Source organism: Chiloscyllium plagiosum, chromosome 1 (assembly GCF_004010195.1).
Source record: "Chiloscyllium plagiosum isolate BGI_BamShark_2017 chromosome 1, ASM401019v2, whole genome shotgun sequence".
Classification (NCBI taxonomy): domain Eukaryota; kingdom Metazoa; phylum Chordata; class Chondrichthyes; order Orectolobiformes; family Hemiscylliidae; genus Chiloscyllium; species Chiloscyllium plagiosum.
The window spans coordinates 96,742,257-96,759,561 of NC_057710.1; the positions used below are offsets into that span (position 1 = coordinate 96,742,257).

The 17,305-nt window shown below is 36.5% G+C and overlaps 1 protein-coding gene across 5 annotated transcripts in view; it reads right to left on the bottom strand.

Annotated features, from left to right (window-relative positions):
• Nucleotides 1–6,472: 6,472 nt before the first annotated feature.
• The window catches only part of n4bp2 (NEDD4 binding protein 2), a 96,262-nt gene continuing 85,429 nt past the window's right edge, over nt 6,473–17,305 (bottom strand). The window contains exons 14-17 of one of the 5 annotated variants that reach the window (XR_006311992.1): nt 14,112–14,280; nt 13,069–13,159; nt 12,563–12,686; nt 10,926–10,946 (exon numbers count right to left, since the gene is read on the bottom strand). Coding sequence is in view for 3 of the 5 variants with exons in the window: in XM_043692675.1 (XP_043548610.1) it covers nt 10,901–10,946; nt 12,563–12,686; nt 14,112–14,280 (339 nt within the window). In the remaining 2 variants the exon portion in view is untranslated. Of the gene's footprint in view, nt 10,947–12,562; nt 12,687–12,992; nt 13,160–14,111; nt 14,281–17,305 lie in introns of those variants that run through there. The other 4 variants (XM_043692675.1, XR_006311993.1, XM_043692687.1 and 1 more) reach the window with 4 other exon arrangements.

Sequence of the window (17,305 nt, forward strand, 5' to 3'; positions counted from 1 at the left end):
AGGCAGGGAGATCAGGAGGACCCTGGACGTGGGATGAATGGGGGGAAGATCAGGATCCAAGAGAGAACTAGAGGGGAGGTTTGGGGTGTGCAGGACAAAGAGGCCCAAGAAAAGAGAGCCCAGGAATGGGATAATGTAGAAGGTAAATGGAGGGGTAGAGGTCTCCTGGGGTCTCCTCGTCACCCCTTCAAAATCATGCACACTTCTTTGCACATACACTGTAATGTCTTTGCACATTACATCATATGTAAAGTGATGGCATCAGTGTCTGGAACCGTGCATTCCCCAATTAGCACTCATTAGCCAGCAAACACTGCCTGTCTCTTTTCCCAGGGTAACAACCCATCTTCTCCATCTAGCCGGGTAAATGAGGTCCCTCAACATTGGAACTATTCTTGTCAATCTATTCTGCACCATTGCTAAATGCCTTGACATTCACCCTAAAATGTGACACAGTACTCAAATTGAAGGAGAACTAGAGTTTTGTAAAGGTTCCTGCTTTGTAATCTGTCCACCTATCTATAAAGTTCAGTATTCTATCCCACCAAAGTTAATGATGTGGCCATGTATTGCCAGGACCATCTGCTTCTGCACACTTTTAGAATTGTATAATTTAGTTTACATTACCTTTCCTTGGCACTTCACACTTCTCTGCATTAGGTGCCATCTGCCATATATCCATCTATCCCTAGCTTATAGAGTCATTGAGTCATACAGCACAGAAACATACCTTTCGGTCCAACACGAGTTGGACTGAAAAGTATGCAGACCAGATATCCTAAACTGATTTAAAAAAGACCTGAGGGGCAACTTTTCCACACAGAGAGTGGTGCGTGTATGGAATGAGGTGCTGGTGGAGGTGGGTACATTTAGTCCCATTTGCCAGAATTTAGCCCATATCCTTCTAAATCCATCCTGTTCACATACCCAACTGGATGCCTTTAAATGTTGTAACTGTACCCACCTCCACCAGCACCTCATTCCATACACGCACCACTCTCTGTGTGGAAAAGTTGCCCCTCAGGTCTTTTTTAAATCTGTTCCTTCTCACCTTAAACCTGTGCCCTCTAGTTTTGGACTTCTCTACCCTGGGGGAAAAAAACCTTGGCTATTCACCCTATCCATGACCATCATTATTTTATAAACCTTTATAAGGTCACCACTCAGCCTTTGACGTTCCAGTGAAAACAGCCGCAGCCTATTCTGCTCCTCCCTAAAGCTCTCCAATCCTGGCAACATCCTTGTAAATCTTTTCTGAACACTTTCACGTTTAACAACATCTTTCCAAGCAATGAGACCAGAATTGAATGCAGTATTCTAAAAATGACCTTGTTAGAAGTCTATCAATATTCTCCTCAGTTCACATTTGTGTCGTCTGAGAATTCTGAATTTCTACTCTTGATACGGAGTGCAGATCATCAGCACAGATCAAGATAAAAAGTGATACATACTGATTTCTGGGAAGCCTATTATATCGCTTCCTCCAGTCCCACAAACAACGCATCATGATTCTTTCTGACTCAGCCAATTTCCTATCCATGATGCCATCATCCCCTTATTCCACTTGCTGTAGTTTTGCTGACAAACCTATTTAGAGTACTCTTTATGAAAAAAAAATGTTTGGAAGTCCATTAATATCACAGTAACTGCATTATCCTCATCAAACCTTTAAATCTTAACAAAAAAACCTCAACAAAATCAGTTAAATGTTCACCTTGCATGACATAAAGAAGCGACTGAATATTAGTTGAAGCTTAGAGGCTTGAATAAATGGGACATCAGTGAGGACAGCATTCAGTAATTGTGAACATAAAGAAGGTAGAGACGAAGATTGCTGCAGCACACTCTGTCCAGGTGATAACAACAAACAGCGGAAGGCACAGGATACTGCAAAGCCTATGGACCTGGACAACAGTAATAGTACTGGAGAGTTATGCTCCAGAATTAGCCATATACCCACCCTAGCCAAGCTATTACAATACAGAGACAACACTTGCATCTGTCTGACAGAGCCAAACATAGTCTTGTGCACAAAAAAATGGGAGAATTTCAGGAAAAACAAAAGGAGGGGGAGTTAGAACTAAGACAGCCCAAGTTGAGAGGAAAGAATCATTTGGCGTCCCCTTGAAGAGAACACTAGCTCAGCGAGGTAACAAGAGTTTTCCCACTTTATTCCGAGACTTAACGAGGCAGAGGTATAAGCATTTGTTTATGTTTCACACAGTTAGCACAGCAGTCAAAGTGACCAGTCCAATGTACACCCTTATTATTGCAGAACAAGCTTTCAGGGAAAGCTCACAAAATTTACTCTGTTGTACCTCAAGAATGCACCACTAATTATGAGGTGGTAAAACAACTATCTGGGTGTAGTAGTTAGTGTCAAAGCCATAACATCAGAAATTACATACCCTCAGGGAACAGCCTGACCATAGGTAAACATAGCTAGAATTTGAAAACCTTTAAATAGCTGGTCTCTGACCATTCCTACAAGCACTTCAAACAGGAGCCACTTCAAAAATCAGCTGTGAAATAATTCAAGGTTTTTAGAAACACCATCTCCTTCCCAATAAGAATATCAGCAGAGAAACAGAGAGGACTTAGGCCCAGGCTGGTTGCCACCTTGAGCCGATTCACCGACCTATGTTCCAGAAGAAACCCTCCTCTGCTGAACCCCAACCAATGGAAAGGACAGAAGTGGGGAGAGTGACAGGAAACTGGGTATCCATGGGAGTTGTACAACATGGCAGTGAATCCTTCTGCTAATTAAACCAACCACCCAGAAAAGCTCACCTCAATCTGTTAAAGTAGGAGTGACAGAGAACTCACAATTTCCACTATTTAAAGAAAAATAATAACAATTTATTTATTCATTGAGTCTAAAAGTGAACATTAAGCAGCTATTCACAACTCTAAGCCCTCCTTTCTCTTAACTGCTGGTTATTTGCCTCCAACTCTATAACAATATACTGTTCCAATAAAGGTTGTATTAAAATTACCTCAACTTAATTTCAAAACCACACAACGGCTGTCATCTCAGGTGTACTCCTCCTTTCAGCTGAAATCTCCCTCGGTTATCTTCTGTATTTTACTGCAAAAATGTTTCATATGAAAAAGGTACCTTTGATGGAGAATCTTTTGAATAGCAGTCTCTCTTGATGGCAGTTGGTATCTGTCTAACTTTCTAAATGTCTGCTTTTTATACCTCTACCATCAGATTGTCTCATTAGCTTGAGGTGGACAAAAACAAATTCAAACTCAATTGAGTTTTAGTATCCTGGAGCATAATTTAAACTGATTGGCTAAATTTGAATGGTTGTCAAAACAGCAACCAAGACTCAGGCATTTGTTTCAGAGCCAAATGTTACATATTTTGAATTTCCAGTACACTGAAACTGCTAGCTAATCATATGACAGGTGCTTGTAAGCTCTTAGTGCAAAACAGCATCCACTCTCTCTTAATGGTACACTACACACCTTCAACTTAATAATAAGAGTGAAGGAAATGCTGGGGCCTTCCTTAAGCCAGAAAACATGGTGTTGAGACAAAATGTGAGGTCAAATCGCCCAGTGTGTTTCAACTATCAAAAGGTAGGGCATATCCAGGCTAAAAACTGGAGGCTACAGGAAAACCTGATGGCACAGAGAAGCCAGGCTGTACCACCCTTGCCTACATGATGATGAATATGGGAAAGCCCCCTCTCGTAAGGCAACATTCTGATCAGCTAGGCCCAGGTTCAGGAGATGATTATCTAAAGGCTGGAGCATCAACTCAGAGCCGAGCAGCAGTAACCAGAGCTCCCAGTTGTTGTATGCACCAGACTGCTCTGCTTTGACTACAAAAGTTAACGTAGTGACCACAGGAAATTCCTACCTGATACCTGGCTGGAAGACTGCATAAATAAGTTAGGTAAAGCAGCCTTTATTACCAAGATAGATTTATTAAAAAGATGCTAGCAGGTTCCCATAACTGCCCACATAAAGGAAATCTCTGCCTTTGTAACTCCAAAATGGGCATACTCATGTTGAATCATACCATCCAGACTCCAAAATGCCCTAGCCATCTTGCAAAGGCCAGTGAAAGAGATATTGGCAGGCTTTAGCAACTGAGCAATGTACTAGACAAACTCCTAGTGTTGACAGACATTTGGGAAATGCACCTACAACAACTTGAAGCCCTCTTCTGGAAAGTACAATAAGCTGGCTGAGTTGTCAATCTCACAAAGAGTGAGTTCTCAGAGGTCCAACTGATCAACTTACTATGCATGGTGGGTCAAGGATAAGTAGTGCCCAGAGGTGCAATGGTTCAAGTAGTTGCACAATTCCCCACTCCCATAACAAAATGGAAAATGAAGAGGTTCTTAGGAATGTATGAACTGTTTCGAGAGGCCATCCCAAATATACCACAGCAATTGTATTGCTGACAGACCTAGTATAGGATGAAAGCAAAATACGATGGACTCAGTAATGCCAATAGTGACATTCTTGAAAATTTGAAGGCTATTTTAATAAATGAACCTGCGACTGCAGTTCCAAACTTTAACCGTATTTTGAAAAGCCATTGTGAGCGACATCAGGTAGTCACTGTCCTCTTTCAGGGAGGTGAGTTGGAATAAAGACCCCAATTGAGCACTTCTTCAAAAAAATACAAATAAACATCAGATATGGTACTCCAAAGTAGGAAAGTAAACTCATGAATTATTACTGGCTTTCAAACACTTCCAGATACCGGTCCAAAATAGGTATAGATTGACCATAGTCACCATCATGACCATGATGCATTAACTTTTGTGGAAAAACTTAAGACCCAGATCACCAGATTATTCTATTGGGTTCGCTCCTTCAACAATACTTCTCAAAAATATACCCACGTTACCAGAAATTGAATATGATTGTAGACCTCGATGTCAGAACTGAGAGAGACCTGGATGGAACTGAAGTGATATAACTGACCAAGGTTAGGGGAATGAATGTTGAATCTCTGTTGTTTTATTTCTTCTTTCCTTCCTTACGAGTAAATCACATTTCATTACTCATGCAAGTGTCATAATCACATGTCATAACCCTGGATCACCTATGCACATTGAATATTAATTGCAATATTTCTTTTAAAAAGGTCATATAATCAAACAGAAAAAAAATCTGCTGGAAATCAGCAATTGCCGGAAAAACTCAGGATGCCTGGCAGCATCCGCGGAGAGAAAGCAGAGTTAATGTTTTGGGTCCAGTGGTCCTTCTTCAGAACTGTTCAACATGCTAAGAATTTCAGAATCTACTGTTCAATTACCAGTGTCAAAACAACCAGTAACCAAGGCTGTAATGTTCAACTATCTGCCTTTTGCCACCAATCCAGAGAATAATCCGCATATCTCTTTTCAACTTTAATCTTTTGATTTCACCCTCTTCTCCAACCTGCATTACATTACTTCTTGCATTTAATAATTAAAAAGTCATGTTTGCTCATTCAAGAAAGCCTAGTTAAATGGTCTCCTTTTAAATCACAAGTTCATTTGTCCTTCTTGCAGAACCATCTACAAGAGAAGGAACTTTTAAAAAATTAACCTTGCCGAAGCCAAGCCTGGGTACAAGTGAATAAGCAGTGAGCGCCACTTCACCCAGGAGCTTAACGGTATGAGGTAGCCCATCTGGAGGTGAAGAAACAAGGGGGCTACAAGAGGAGTTGAGGAGGGAGGCAGCAGGGGGAGGAGAAAAAGAAAACATCAATAAATAAACACAGCCAACAAGGAGCTCGAAAAATTTGAAATCTTGAGGTAAAGGAATTCCTTTCTTATTAATGAGGAAGCTCTTGCTTCATGTGTTCAGGAGCTTTAACATGGTGAAAAACTGTAATGGACATTATTGTAATAAAGTGTCCACTGTTACATTTAGATCAGAGTTTGCAATGTGAGATGCAGTAAAAATTTTACTAATTTCCTTTGTAAAAAGTGCCAGCTTTGTGCATATGTGATGGAAGCACACTAACTGCGACCTCATCAGTCTGTGCAAGATGTACTTGGTTTTGTGGGTGTAGAAGTGTGACAGATATTTTGAAAAAGTACTTTTGTTGCTGACTTGTGCAGTTTAAATACTGTGGTGTCTAATAATTTAGGGATTTCCTTGTGTGTTGTGGTTTTAAGTTAAATGGAAGATTGTTAATTGAGGATATTGATAAATTCAACTAATTCAGCTTCTGAATCTGTCCAAATACACCTTGTCGGTGCAGGTACATGAATGTATCACCGAACAGAATGAAAGAGAATGAAAAAGGTAAAACCAAACCTGAAAACCAAAAGGTACCCCAAAAACTAAGATGCAGCCCTAAAACAAATGTCAAAAACCATTCTTAGAAAAAGAAAATTACTTTATGTTCTTGTAGTGCTTCATGTCACCAGAATTAAATTCCACCTGTTGATTGTTCTCAAACTTAAAAGTTGGAATGGGTACAAATTGACTCGCAAATAAACAAGCATAAACATGAAATATAAACATCTTTATTCAAAATTTGTAAAATACATCTTGTTCTGAAAAAATAAAATCAAATATAACTAGTTTGATAGATTTAAAAGATTGTAAAACTTCAAACAATGAGGTAAACATCAAAAAAATTAAAACTTTACCAGCAGCTTTTTTAATGCATGGTTCAAAAATACATTGTGTAAATTCTGTATTATTTGGTCCTTATGGCTAGTGTGGAAGATTAATGTAGCAAGAATATTATGTGATTTTTGTAATGAAATAATTAGACTAAGTTATAAAAGTCAAATGAACTAAATTGTGTTGTCAGAAATAATCAGTAGTTTGGTAAAAGAAATTCACATAGTCTAAAATAACCAAATATATACTGAACATTAATTTCAGAGCACCCTGTCCAAGATTGGCCATGGATCAATAATGGGCATAATTTGCACGTTAGTCATGATTGTGGTTTGATCTCAACCCATAAATTCAGTAAAAAGCATTTACATATTATGTTGTCACACCCCAAATGTCTGAAACCTGTCAGTAACCTTTAAGTTCACTATTAATGTTAAAAATAAGTCAAAACAATTTTTTTAAGATGCAATTATATAACCAATTTTTGATAGTACAATTTTGTCTTCAAACAAATTTGATAAAGTGAAATAGAAAAAAAAATACAATAATTAATAGAATCTGGGGTGTATACGCTGATCTGCCACTTGAACATATTAATGCAAAATTAATGAGTGTTCTTGCCGGACCATATCATTCTGGTTTTAGTTTGCAAAACACTCCATCACAGTATAAGGTCGCATTTTAAAAAGTGTTTGAGCAGTCTAGAGGATTATATAGGCTCTTAAATATAACTTTCAATATTTTTAATGTGAGGAAAAAGCATATGTTTTTTCTACATTAAAACTGATCTTACTGAGAAGGGAGCTCTCTTAATGAATCCAAGATTCTTATTCCTAATCTCAAATCCACAATTATCTGCTTGAGACCATTACTAAGCACAATGGCTATGCTTTACTGATATGTAGGGATACCAGCTTTTTACATTCCTCTGGTTAAGTCATGGAAAATTAGCTGATACTAACTTTTGCAACTGAATGGAAAGTGCACAAAAACTTTAGCTTGGAGCAGTATTGTTATCAGAATAAAAATTATCGATTGCAAAAGGATCAAAGATAAATCACATACACACAAAAACAGAAACTGCTGGAGAAACTCAACAGGTCTGCCAGCATCTGTGCGGAGAAGGCAGAGTTAACATTTTGGGTCCAACAACCCAATGGTTTTGGTTAATTATCTTTCAAAAAATGACGAGAGGAAAAAAACTTTCCGTAATGATTTGGAATAGGTAAAATATTTAACTGGAGATTCATCAGCAACCATTCTTCATGTATGTACTGCGACATATAAAAGTGTTATTCCATCACATAGTATATATTAGGCACACAAAATAAAAATATCAAACAAAAAAGCAGATGCAAGAAATCTTAAACATAGAAAATGCTTGCTATAAATGGTGATCCTCCATAACTCTGTCCACAGATGCTGCTTCAGTGTTTCCATCATTTTTTGCTTATATTAGTAAATATTTATTTTATTGAAGAACAACATGTAATTAAAGGAAAAAAAATTAACAAGGAAAAACCACAGTGAAGAATCTGCCAGAATTAAACATTCTCTTCAAAGGGCTACAGGGAAAGACTGGAAAACAAGTGTTTCACAATAAATACACTGAAGGGATTCTCCTAACTTATGTGCTCAATGTCAAACTGTGAAAAATGCAAAGTTAGTTTACATTTTTCTAAATAACCCAGAAAGATTAACAAGAATAAACAGTTGAGGAACTGATCTTGTTGCCATTCCTCTTTATAATAACCACATTCTTATATCTGCATCTAGCTTTATTAAAATCCATCAAATAAACCTTAGTAATGGATAACCTGATTTTGTCAGAAACATACATAATACATACACCGATCCATCTTTTTGGTATACATAATTATTTAATATAAATTGACTGAGTACTAAGTGCCTTTATAACCTTGTAAATATGGTTGATCATTATGTCTGTTAAACTCATGTGAAGATAAAATAGTAACTACCTCCTTTCATTAAACTGTCCACTTTTTAAAAAATTCCATTATTCTTTGACGAGATATGCACATCACCAACAAGGCCAGTACTTAATCCCCATCCCTAATTATCTTTGAACTGAATGGCTTGCTAGCCTATTTCAGAGGGCAGCTAACAATCAATCATATTGTTATGTGCCTGGACTTGCATATAGACCAAACCAAGTAAAGAATATTCTTGAACCAGATGGGATTTTACAACAACCGACAATGGTTTCGTGGTCACCACTGAGACTAGCTTTATATTTCAAATATTTTAACAAATTAGTAATTGAATTTAAATTCCACCAGCTTCCATTAGTGGGATTTGAACTCATATACTTAGTATTTTAGCCTGGCCCTCTGTATTACTGGATGAGAGAAAGTTTCTGATATACTGTCTTGTTCAACAATTAAACATCTGCATATGTTAACATGATAGAAATTTAAAACATTATTTAAGCATTTCGTCATTATTGTGTACATACAGTTTGTACTACACTTCAAATAACATTTTGTCTAAAAACACTTTTGCAAGTTTAGTTATGACCGAGAATACAGTATATTTTAGCTCTAATATGGAGTGCTAAAATATTGCTTTATGCTTGATTCCTTACAAAGTTATCAATCTTAGCCATACAGCACATGGATCCATGGGGGAAAGAAGAATAAAAGGGAGAATCTTTAAGATTCATATGGAGCAAAAAACTCAAGTACAGGCTGAAATGCAATGTATATCTTGGGAAGTAAGCTACAAAAATACTAAAATTTCAATTGTCTGAGCTGGACATACATATTTAGGAATGGACAAGTGTGTACTGCTTCCAATTTGCTGAACAATAAAGCAAACTACTTTTCTGAAGAACAAGTTTATACATAAGCTCAAACTCACTGCTAATTTCATGAATAAAATTTAAATTATTTCCAAAATATTCTCCCTCTGTTCATTATCAGCAATGCACAGGATTCTAACAAAAAAAAGTTGCTTCATCAGTGTGGGAATCCCTGGAAAAACCTTTCTTCTATGTTTGAAGGTATATAATTTACACATTTAAAAGATCAACCTGAACTGCTAATATTTAAACACAATTGCATCATTGTAAATTATGTCAGAGAAAATTCAGGGATTAAACAAAATGCACCATTTTAAAGTATTTATAAGTTTAATAAAACTGCAAAAAAAATTAATTATTTCTAGCTAGCTTGTAGAATTATAAGATTAACAATGACGTCTTTGTTACATGTTCCATAGTGCGCACATCATTTCTATTTCAACAAAATGCAAGTCTATAGCATTGCTACAGCAGGAGACTACCGAAAACTTGCTGAATTAAAAAAAATTGAAGATAGGTTTTAAATAATCTTTCAGGATTAAAGTGTTTTAAAAAGTGATGGATCTCCATTAAAAAAAATGTACAAATCCATCGAGAAAATTTAAAATAGTAATTCATATTAAAATAGCACTAAGCCAATGTACGTAAGTATTTTCAATTGGAAAATACTTTCTGCATGGGAACTTTACATATTTTTATAACAAAATAGCAGTAAGGGTATTTTATTTACTGAAAAGAATTACAGAGCATAGCAGCATTACACCCAATGCAAATTCTCAACACCTTTTCCCACCTTTATTATACTAAACTTAAAAATGCGTGTATTTTTACAGCTTTAAAACAATAATAAATACTAAGTACAATGAAGAACTTTATTAGTTAAAATTTGTGTCACATTTGCAAACACAAATTTTGTGCAAAGAGCAACAAAATTACAAATTCAATTTTATTTCTTAAAAAGAACTTATTTTACTCAGTCTCACTAATAGTTCTAGAATCCCACAAATTTTACTTTATACCGACAAAAGATAATCTTTCCGCAATTCAAGGAAGGACAGGGAGAAGTCCTTTCAACTGTAGCATGTATGTGGAATAATCAATGAAACAAATTTTGGCGGTCTTGATGTTTCAGAATGGACAGTTCCTAACCTGTACTGATATTTCAAAATACTACAAAGAGAAACTAAAGGATTAGGACAATTATATAAAACAAATTTTAAAAAGGTTCAATCTTATGATGAGTACATTTATCAGAACAACATTTCAGGTTAAAATATGCCTTACCCCAGTACAAGTCAAACAGGCATACTTCAGCATATCATAATAAAAGTTTCATTGTATTCAATGCTGCTGGAAATCCCTGAGTGTTGCCACTTAAAAAAAAAAGCACCACATGCTTAAATGCTTGTTTTGGTGCAGTAACACTAAAACCACGAGATAGTTGCATACTTTCAGAATTAGGAAGGATTTTTCTCGTCAAATCATTCTTTAATTCAACTTTATTTTCACAACACCTTGCTGTAGCTCGGTGAACCTATAACAAAACAAGCACGGATTGAATCAATTCAGTTGCCATTTGTAGCATTTTTTTCCTCAGAGTCAGAAGATTGCAGAGTTTAAATTCCGCCCCAGAGACTTGAGTATAATGAACTTGGCTGATACTCCAGTGCAGTATAAAGGAAATATCGCATTTTCAGAGGAGTTATCTTTTAAATGTTAAAAACAAAGGCCTTGTCTGCTGTCTCAGGTGGATGTAAAAGCATGTGACGCTATTTTGATTGAGAGTTGTCCTCAGTAACACAGCCAATATTTATCCCTTAATCAACATTTTAAAAGACAACCTGATCATTACTGCAATGGTCTTTGTGCAAGTTTGCTAGACACAAATTCTCACCTACATTCTATGCTTTAACCTTACTTAATTCGTTATATGATGCTTTGGAATGTCCAAAGTTGTGAGAGGTGTTATTTAAATGTAAGACTTTTTTTTAATGGTACATCCATTAATTGTTGCATTTAATAGCTGAAAGTGCTATACTTTAAATAATTAAGATCAAATTCAAATTAATGCATTTGACTAAGCACTTGAATTGCATCATAACAACAGACATTAATCCAAAAATGCAAGACTACATTTCCAAACATATTCGCTTAACCAGCTTTGCTGAAAGCTCAAGTGGTTTATTTTCTCATCAATATGTTTTCAATAGATTCCACTACCCCTGCCACCAAGAATAGTCACAAACAAGACCATTTGGTCAACAGCCAAAAGTCACTCATTGTGGGGATGTGGGTACAAGATTGGAGAATGTTATATAGCTGTGAAGGAATTTAAAGAGGAGAACAAGCTTAAACTATCATGTGCATAGGGTAAACAAACAATGTAGATTATTAAGTTCAAGGGTAACAGGCAATTAGATTTAGAATAGTTCAGTAATTGGACTGCTGCATTTTGGAAAGTTAAAGTTTTTGGAGGAAGGAACATGAGAAGCCAGTGGGAAAAACACTGGAGATGACAAAGCATGGTTAAGGATTTCAGTGACAAAGAAGCTGCGACTGAAAAAAATGTTGTGATGGTTGAAAGAAGTTGTATTGTGATTTATAGGAAGTGGAGTAGTATTAAATACCAAGTTATTGCACGGTTTGGTTCAACTTTTGTGAATGACTTGGGAAGAAGAGGAGAAGCTGAAAACAATGTCTTCTCTATAATCACTCCAAGGACAAAGTAATTCCACTATCAGAGTGTTAACCTGCAATCTTTGCTTCACTTAACCAAAAAGAACGGATTCAGCATTGTATTATTCTCTTCAGTGCTTTGCAACAATGCATTTTGAGAAATTGAGACCACACAATTTTTAAAATGAAAATATTAAATATAATTTATTAAAAATCAGCATGATTGTTCCTGTGTACCCTTTTTTCATAAATAGGAGTCTAATCCGAATAGATTTATGAAAAGTGGTGTTGGCACATTGAAGAACAGAAACAATAAGTTGCTGCTTCATAAAAGGACTTTTTTTATTCTTATTGTTTTGGCAGAAAATAGAAAATATGAAATTTAAAACAGTTGACAGTGAGTAGATCAACTAAAACATTATTCTTATCTGTTTTAACTTTCATTCTCTAAGAAGCTATATAGCCTAAACATACCTGAAGTTGTGGGTTTTGAGGTAGTCAATAACAGCTGGTTTAATACGTGCTACTCCTCCTTGGCTATGGCTTCCCCTTCCGGTTATGACAGTCAGGTAAGATTTACCACCTTTTTGTTGGTATTCTGAAATAAACAATTGTAAAAGTTGAAGCAGGTCTTGTCACTTTAAGAATTAAGAAATGCATAAACAATGGCCTTCAAGCATTCTAATTGTCCGTTCTTGTTAAGTGTTACACAAGCTCGGCTCTCAGACAGATGGGTTCAGCTAAAATCCTATTAATCAACTCATTTGATTTAAGTTATTTCCAAAAACAGCAATAAGATAAACACGAAGATATTCAACTTAATCTAATCAGCAGTCATGATAATGCTAAAATTTTACCATCTCAAATTTCTATGTCAACCTTAATTCAATATTAGCACTCTCACTTTTAAGTCAGAAAGGGTTGAAGCCTTATTCCAGAGTTGTGAACACATGACATAGATCAATACTTAAGTGCAGTACTGAGGAAGTGCTGTTTTGTTAGAGATGCCATCTGTTGCAGGAGATAGTAAACTAAAGTCACATCCGGTATCTTGAGTTAATGTTGCATATCCTATGAACAAATAAAATCCTCAAATAATGCCACTAAAATAAATTACCTGACCAATTTTTTTGCCTGTATGAGAGATTTGATATGCACAATTAGCAGCATTTCCGTACATTACACTAGCAACTAGAATTCAAAAAAACCTCACTGGCTGTGAAATGCTTTGGAACTTTAATGCTATATAAATGCAGGCTTTATTCTTTTATGTATTAGTAACTGCATCACCATTCTTTATCGTGTACACAACTGATTTTAAAAATCCATTCTATCATCATAAAAGCCGAATACCTATCAAAACTCTATATTTCTACAGCCATTGTTGGACATTGTAGTCATTGTAAATTGTGAGTTGCCTTTTATTTTTGTAACCTTTTGTATTATTTTGAATTCTGTTTCTTACATTAAGTATACTTCCACAAGTATTTGAACTTAATAAATCAGTGCATGAGTTGGTTAAATGGTTCTTCAAGCATGCTTCATCACTCAAGAATTTTTTTTAACTGTAGAGAGGCTGCGCCATTAAGTATAATCAAGATTGAGATGCACAGATTATTAATCAACAAAGAATCAAGAGCTTAAAGGAAAAGGCAGGAAATTGGAAGTGAGCATTATCAGATTAGCTACGATTTCATTGATTAGTAGAGCAGAGTCAATGGGCCGAATGCCTAACTTCTGCTCCAAATCCTTTTGGTCTTATGACTGCAGCTGATTTTTAGTTTAACGTTACAACCTTTAAATACCCAAATAACCTTTGATTCCTAATTGGAGCAATTAAAATAGAGGACACACAAGAGGCCAGGATTAGATGAGCAACAGCCCATGTTATAACATCTTGCCAACATTTGAATTAGACATGTGCCATATCATAGACACACAGTAAGCAAGGCAACTTTCTTTGTCTTTCCAGGGGTTGATTCCTTTAATTTATTTGATTATATACATTATATGAGTGACTTACCATCGATCTTCTCAAATAGCACTTTTTCCAGGTGGTACTGGGCTTCTTCTACATGAAGGCCATGCAGATCTAAAACATTTTGAGGAAGTAAAGACACATTCACTTGCTTCAAAATTTTTACAGCAGCTCTGTGGTTGGCTTGTTTCATCTTTTCGCCATGAAGATGACCCTTTAAAAATAGTGGTTGCATTAAAGCACAAAGTATTACATTGCAAGAGTTAAACTAACAAATTTCTAGCCAAGTAAAATAGTGCTTTTAGCATCAAAAGGTTAATGCAATTCTAGTAAATGTAGTATGGTTTTCAAGACATTCTCACTGCTCTGAACTATTTGGACGTGCTATGTACACCAGTACGAACCTTATTCTGGTTATGAGCAACTTGCACATCATAATAATTTGTATTCAAAGCACACTGAACTGAAGTTTCACTTCAGGGACAGGAAGCATCTACTTGGACCGTTTCTGATTCCAAACGTGCCCATACCAATAATGTAGGATTGTGTTTCCAATCATTTCAGTTTATCAGATTTTCTGAAAGTTCAAATGATTTCTTTTTGTAATCAGTAAAATTATCAAAAAAACATTATCCCTTACATTTTTCTTCCCAATAATGGCCAGTGCAAGACCAAATTCTAAACTCATTCCTAAAGGGGAAAAAAAAGCCATTGACCCAGGATTTTAAATGGGACACCCCTCAATTAATACAGACACAGATTCCTTATACAGTTAAGAGTGGCAAGTGGTGTTTTTTAAAAATTCATTCACGGGATGAGAGTTGCCCTGAGGCAATTAAAAGTCAACCATGTGCTGTGGGTCTAGAGTCAAATGTAGGCCAGATCAGGTAAGGATGGCTGTTTCTTTTCCAAGAAAACATGAGTGAATCAGATGGGATTTTTCCCCGACAATTGACAATGGATTCATAGCCATCATTAGATTCTTATTCCAGATTTTCATTGAATTCAAATTCCATCATCTGCTATGATGGTATTTGAACCCAGCTCCCCAGAATTAACAGTCCAGTGATAAATACCACCAGGCCATTGCCTCACCAAGCTACAGAGTCTATCAGAGACATTCCAATTGCAGCAAGCTGCAGTAAAAAGGAGAAGTAGTTGACAACGTTTCAATATGAAAGTACCACCTCATCAATCTTTTGAAAAATTCAAATTGAAACCAGAGAAAGCAGCCATACTAGTGCTGTTGCTTTAGAGGAGAAATTTCTTTACAGAGTGACCTTTGGCTATATTTACACACAAGCAGGGAACTCGACTAAGCCTAGTTGGAGTGTTGATATCCCAGCCTAGAATTGACTGCATGCTCCAGGCATTAAACTAAATCCTCCCCCATCCCGTCATGTCAGGATACCAGAAGCCAGCTGGAAAATCCCAGTTAGCCTCCTTTAACTACTGTTACATAAGCTCTTAATGACTTTGTTTGACAGCCTATCTAAAGGAAACAGGCAGCTCTTCCAGGGCCTGAATCTGCCTTCATCAAAAAGGCTGGTGCTGGAAAATCATGCAAAACACCATACAAGGACTGTAACAAATACTAGATTGGACAAACAGGTAGAAAACTAGCCACCAGGATATATGAACATCAACTAGCCACAAAACGACATGACCCTCTCTCATTAGTATCCTTACATACAGATGAGGAAGGACAGCACTCGACTGGGACAACACATGCATCCTAGGACTAGCCAAACAGAGACATGCACAAGAATTCCTAGAAGCATGGCATTCCAACCGGAACTCTATCAACAAACACATTGACTTAGACCTGATTTACCACCCCTTGAGAAAGAGAACAGGAAATTACATCATGATAGGAAATGACATCACCAATCCAAAGAAACCTAAACATATAACAGAAAGCAGGAATCATCAGCAATGCTTCGTCCGGAGGTCACTGAAGAGGTTACCTAGTATAGTGACAAAACGTCTGAAAATGAACCTTCCAGCTCTGCGAGCAAACGTATATCCAGAACCTCAATCTGAGGCACAAATCTTCTCAAAACTCGTAATTCACTCGATCTGTCCTGTCTGTACCTGACATATGCTTTTTTTTAAAAACAAACCCTCAATTTCTTTAGTCATCCAGCATTCCCTATTCCTACCAAACTTTCCTTTCACCCTAGCAGGAATATACTTTCTCTGGACTCTCGTTATCTTATTTCTGAAGGCTTTCCATTTTCCTTTACCTTTACCTGCGAACATCTGCCTCCAGCCAACTTTTAAAAGTTCTTGCCTAATACCGTCATAATTGGCCTTTCTCCAATTTAGAACTTTTAGATCTGGTCTCTCCTTTTCTATCACTATTTTAAAACTAATAGAATTATGGTCATTGGCCCCAAACTGCTCCTCCACTGGCATCTCAGTCACCTGCCCTGCCTTATTTCCCAAGAGTAGGTCAAGTTTTGCACCTTCTCTAGTAGGTACATCCATATACTGAATTAGAAAATTTTCTTGTACACACACTTAACAAATTCCTCTTCGTCTAAACCCTTAACAGTCTCAGTCTATGTTTGGAAAGTTAAAATCCCCTACCATAACCACCCTATTATTCTTACAGATAACGGAGATCTCCTTACAAATTTGTTTCTCAATTTCCCTCTGACTATTAGGGGGGTCTACAATACAATCTTAATAAGGTGATCATCTCTTTCTTATCATTTTGTCTTGAATGATATTTCCAATTGTTATGTTAAATTTCAATTTAGTATTGTCGTGCATTATTGCTGTGATATGATGGGGCTTCAGTGACTTAAGGGCTGTCATAATGAATTGAGTGCCACCATGGACATTCATTTGCATGAAGGAACTATGAATCTTTTTCAAAAAATTCTGAAGCAAACGTCTTCAAGAATATTCAAATCGACAGGTCACTTTTTGCAGGGAAACAACAGCAACCAGGAGTGTACATTTTATGGTAGAAAAGCCTAATTTCTGGACTGTCCAAACTTATTTGAATTTTGGAGTCCCAGCTTTACATTAGGTGAGACAGAGCCATTTTAAAGTCTGTTTGAGAGAGACACTTGTTACTGTAATGTACATTGTAAAATTGCTTTCCTTGTGCCAGAACTTGTTTGCATGAAAAATTCAAGGTGCACAGTACTGAGCCTTCAGGAGGCCGACTAATTTCCTAATTAATTTGGGAACTCCAAGTCTGCTCTCATTCATTTCTTCAATGGGTG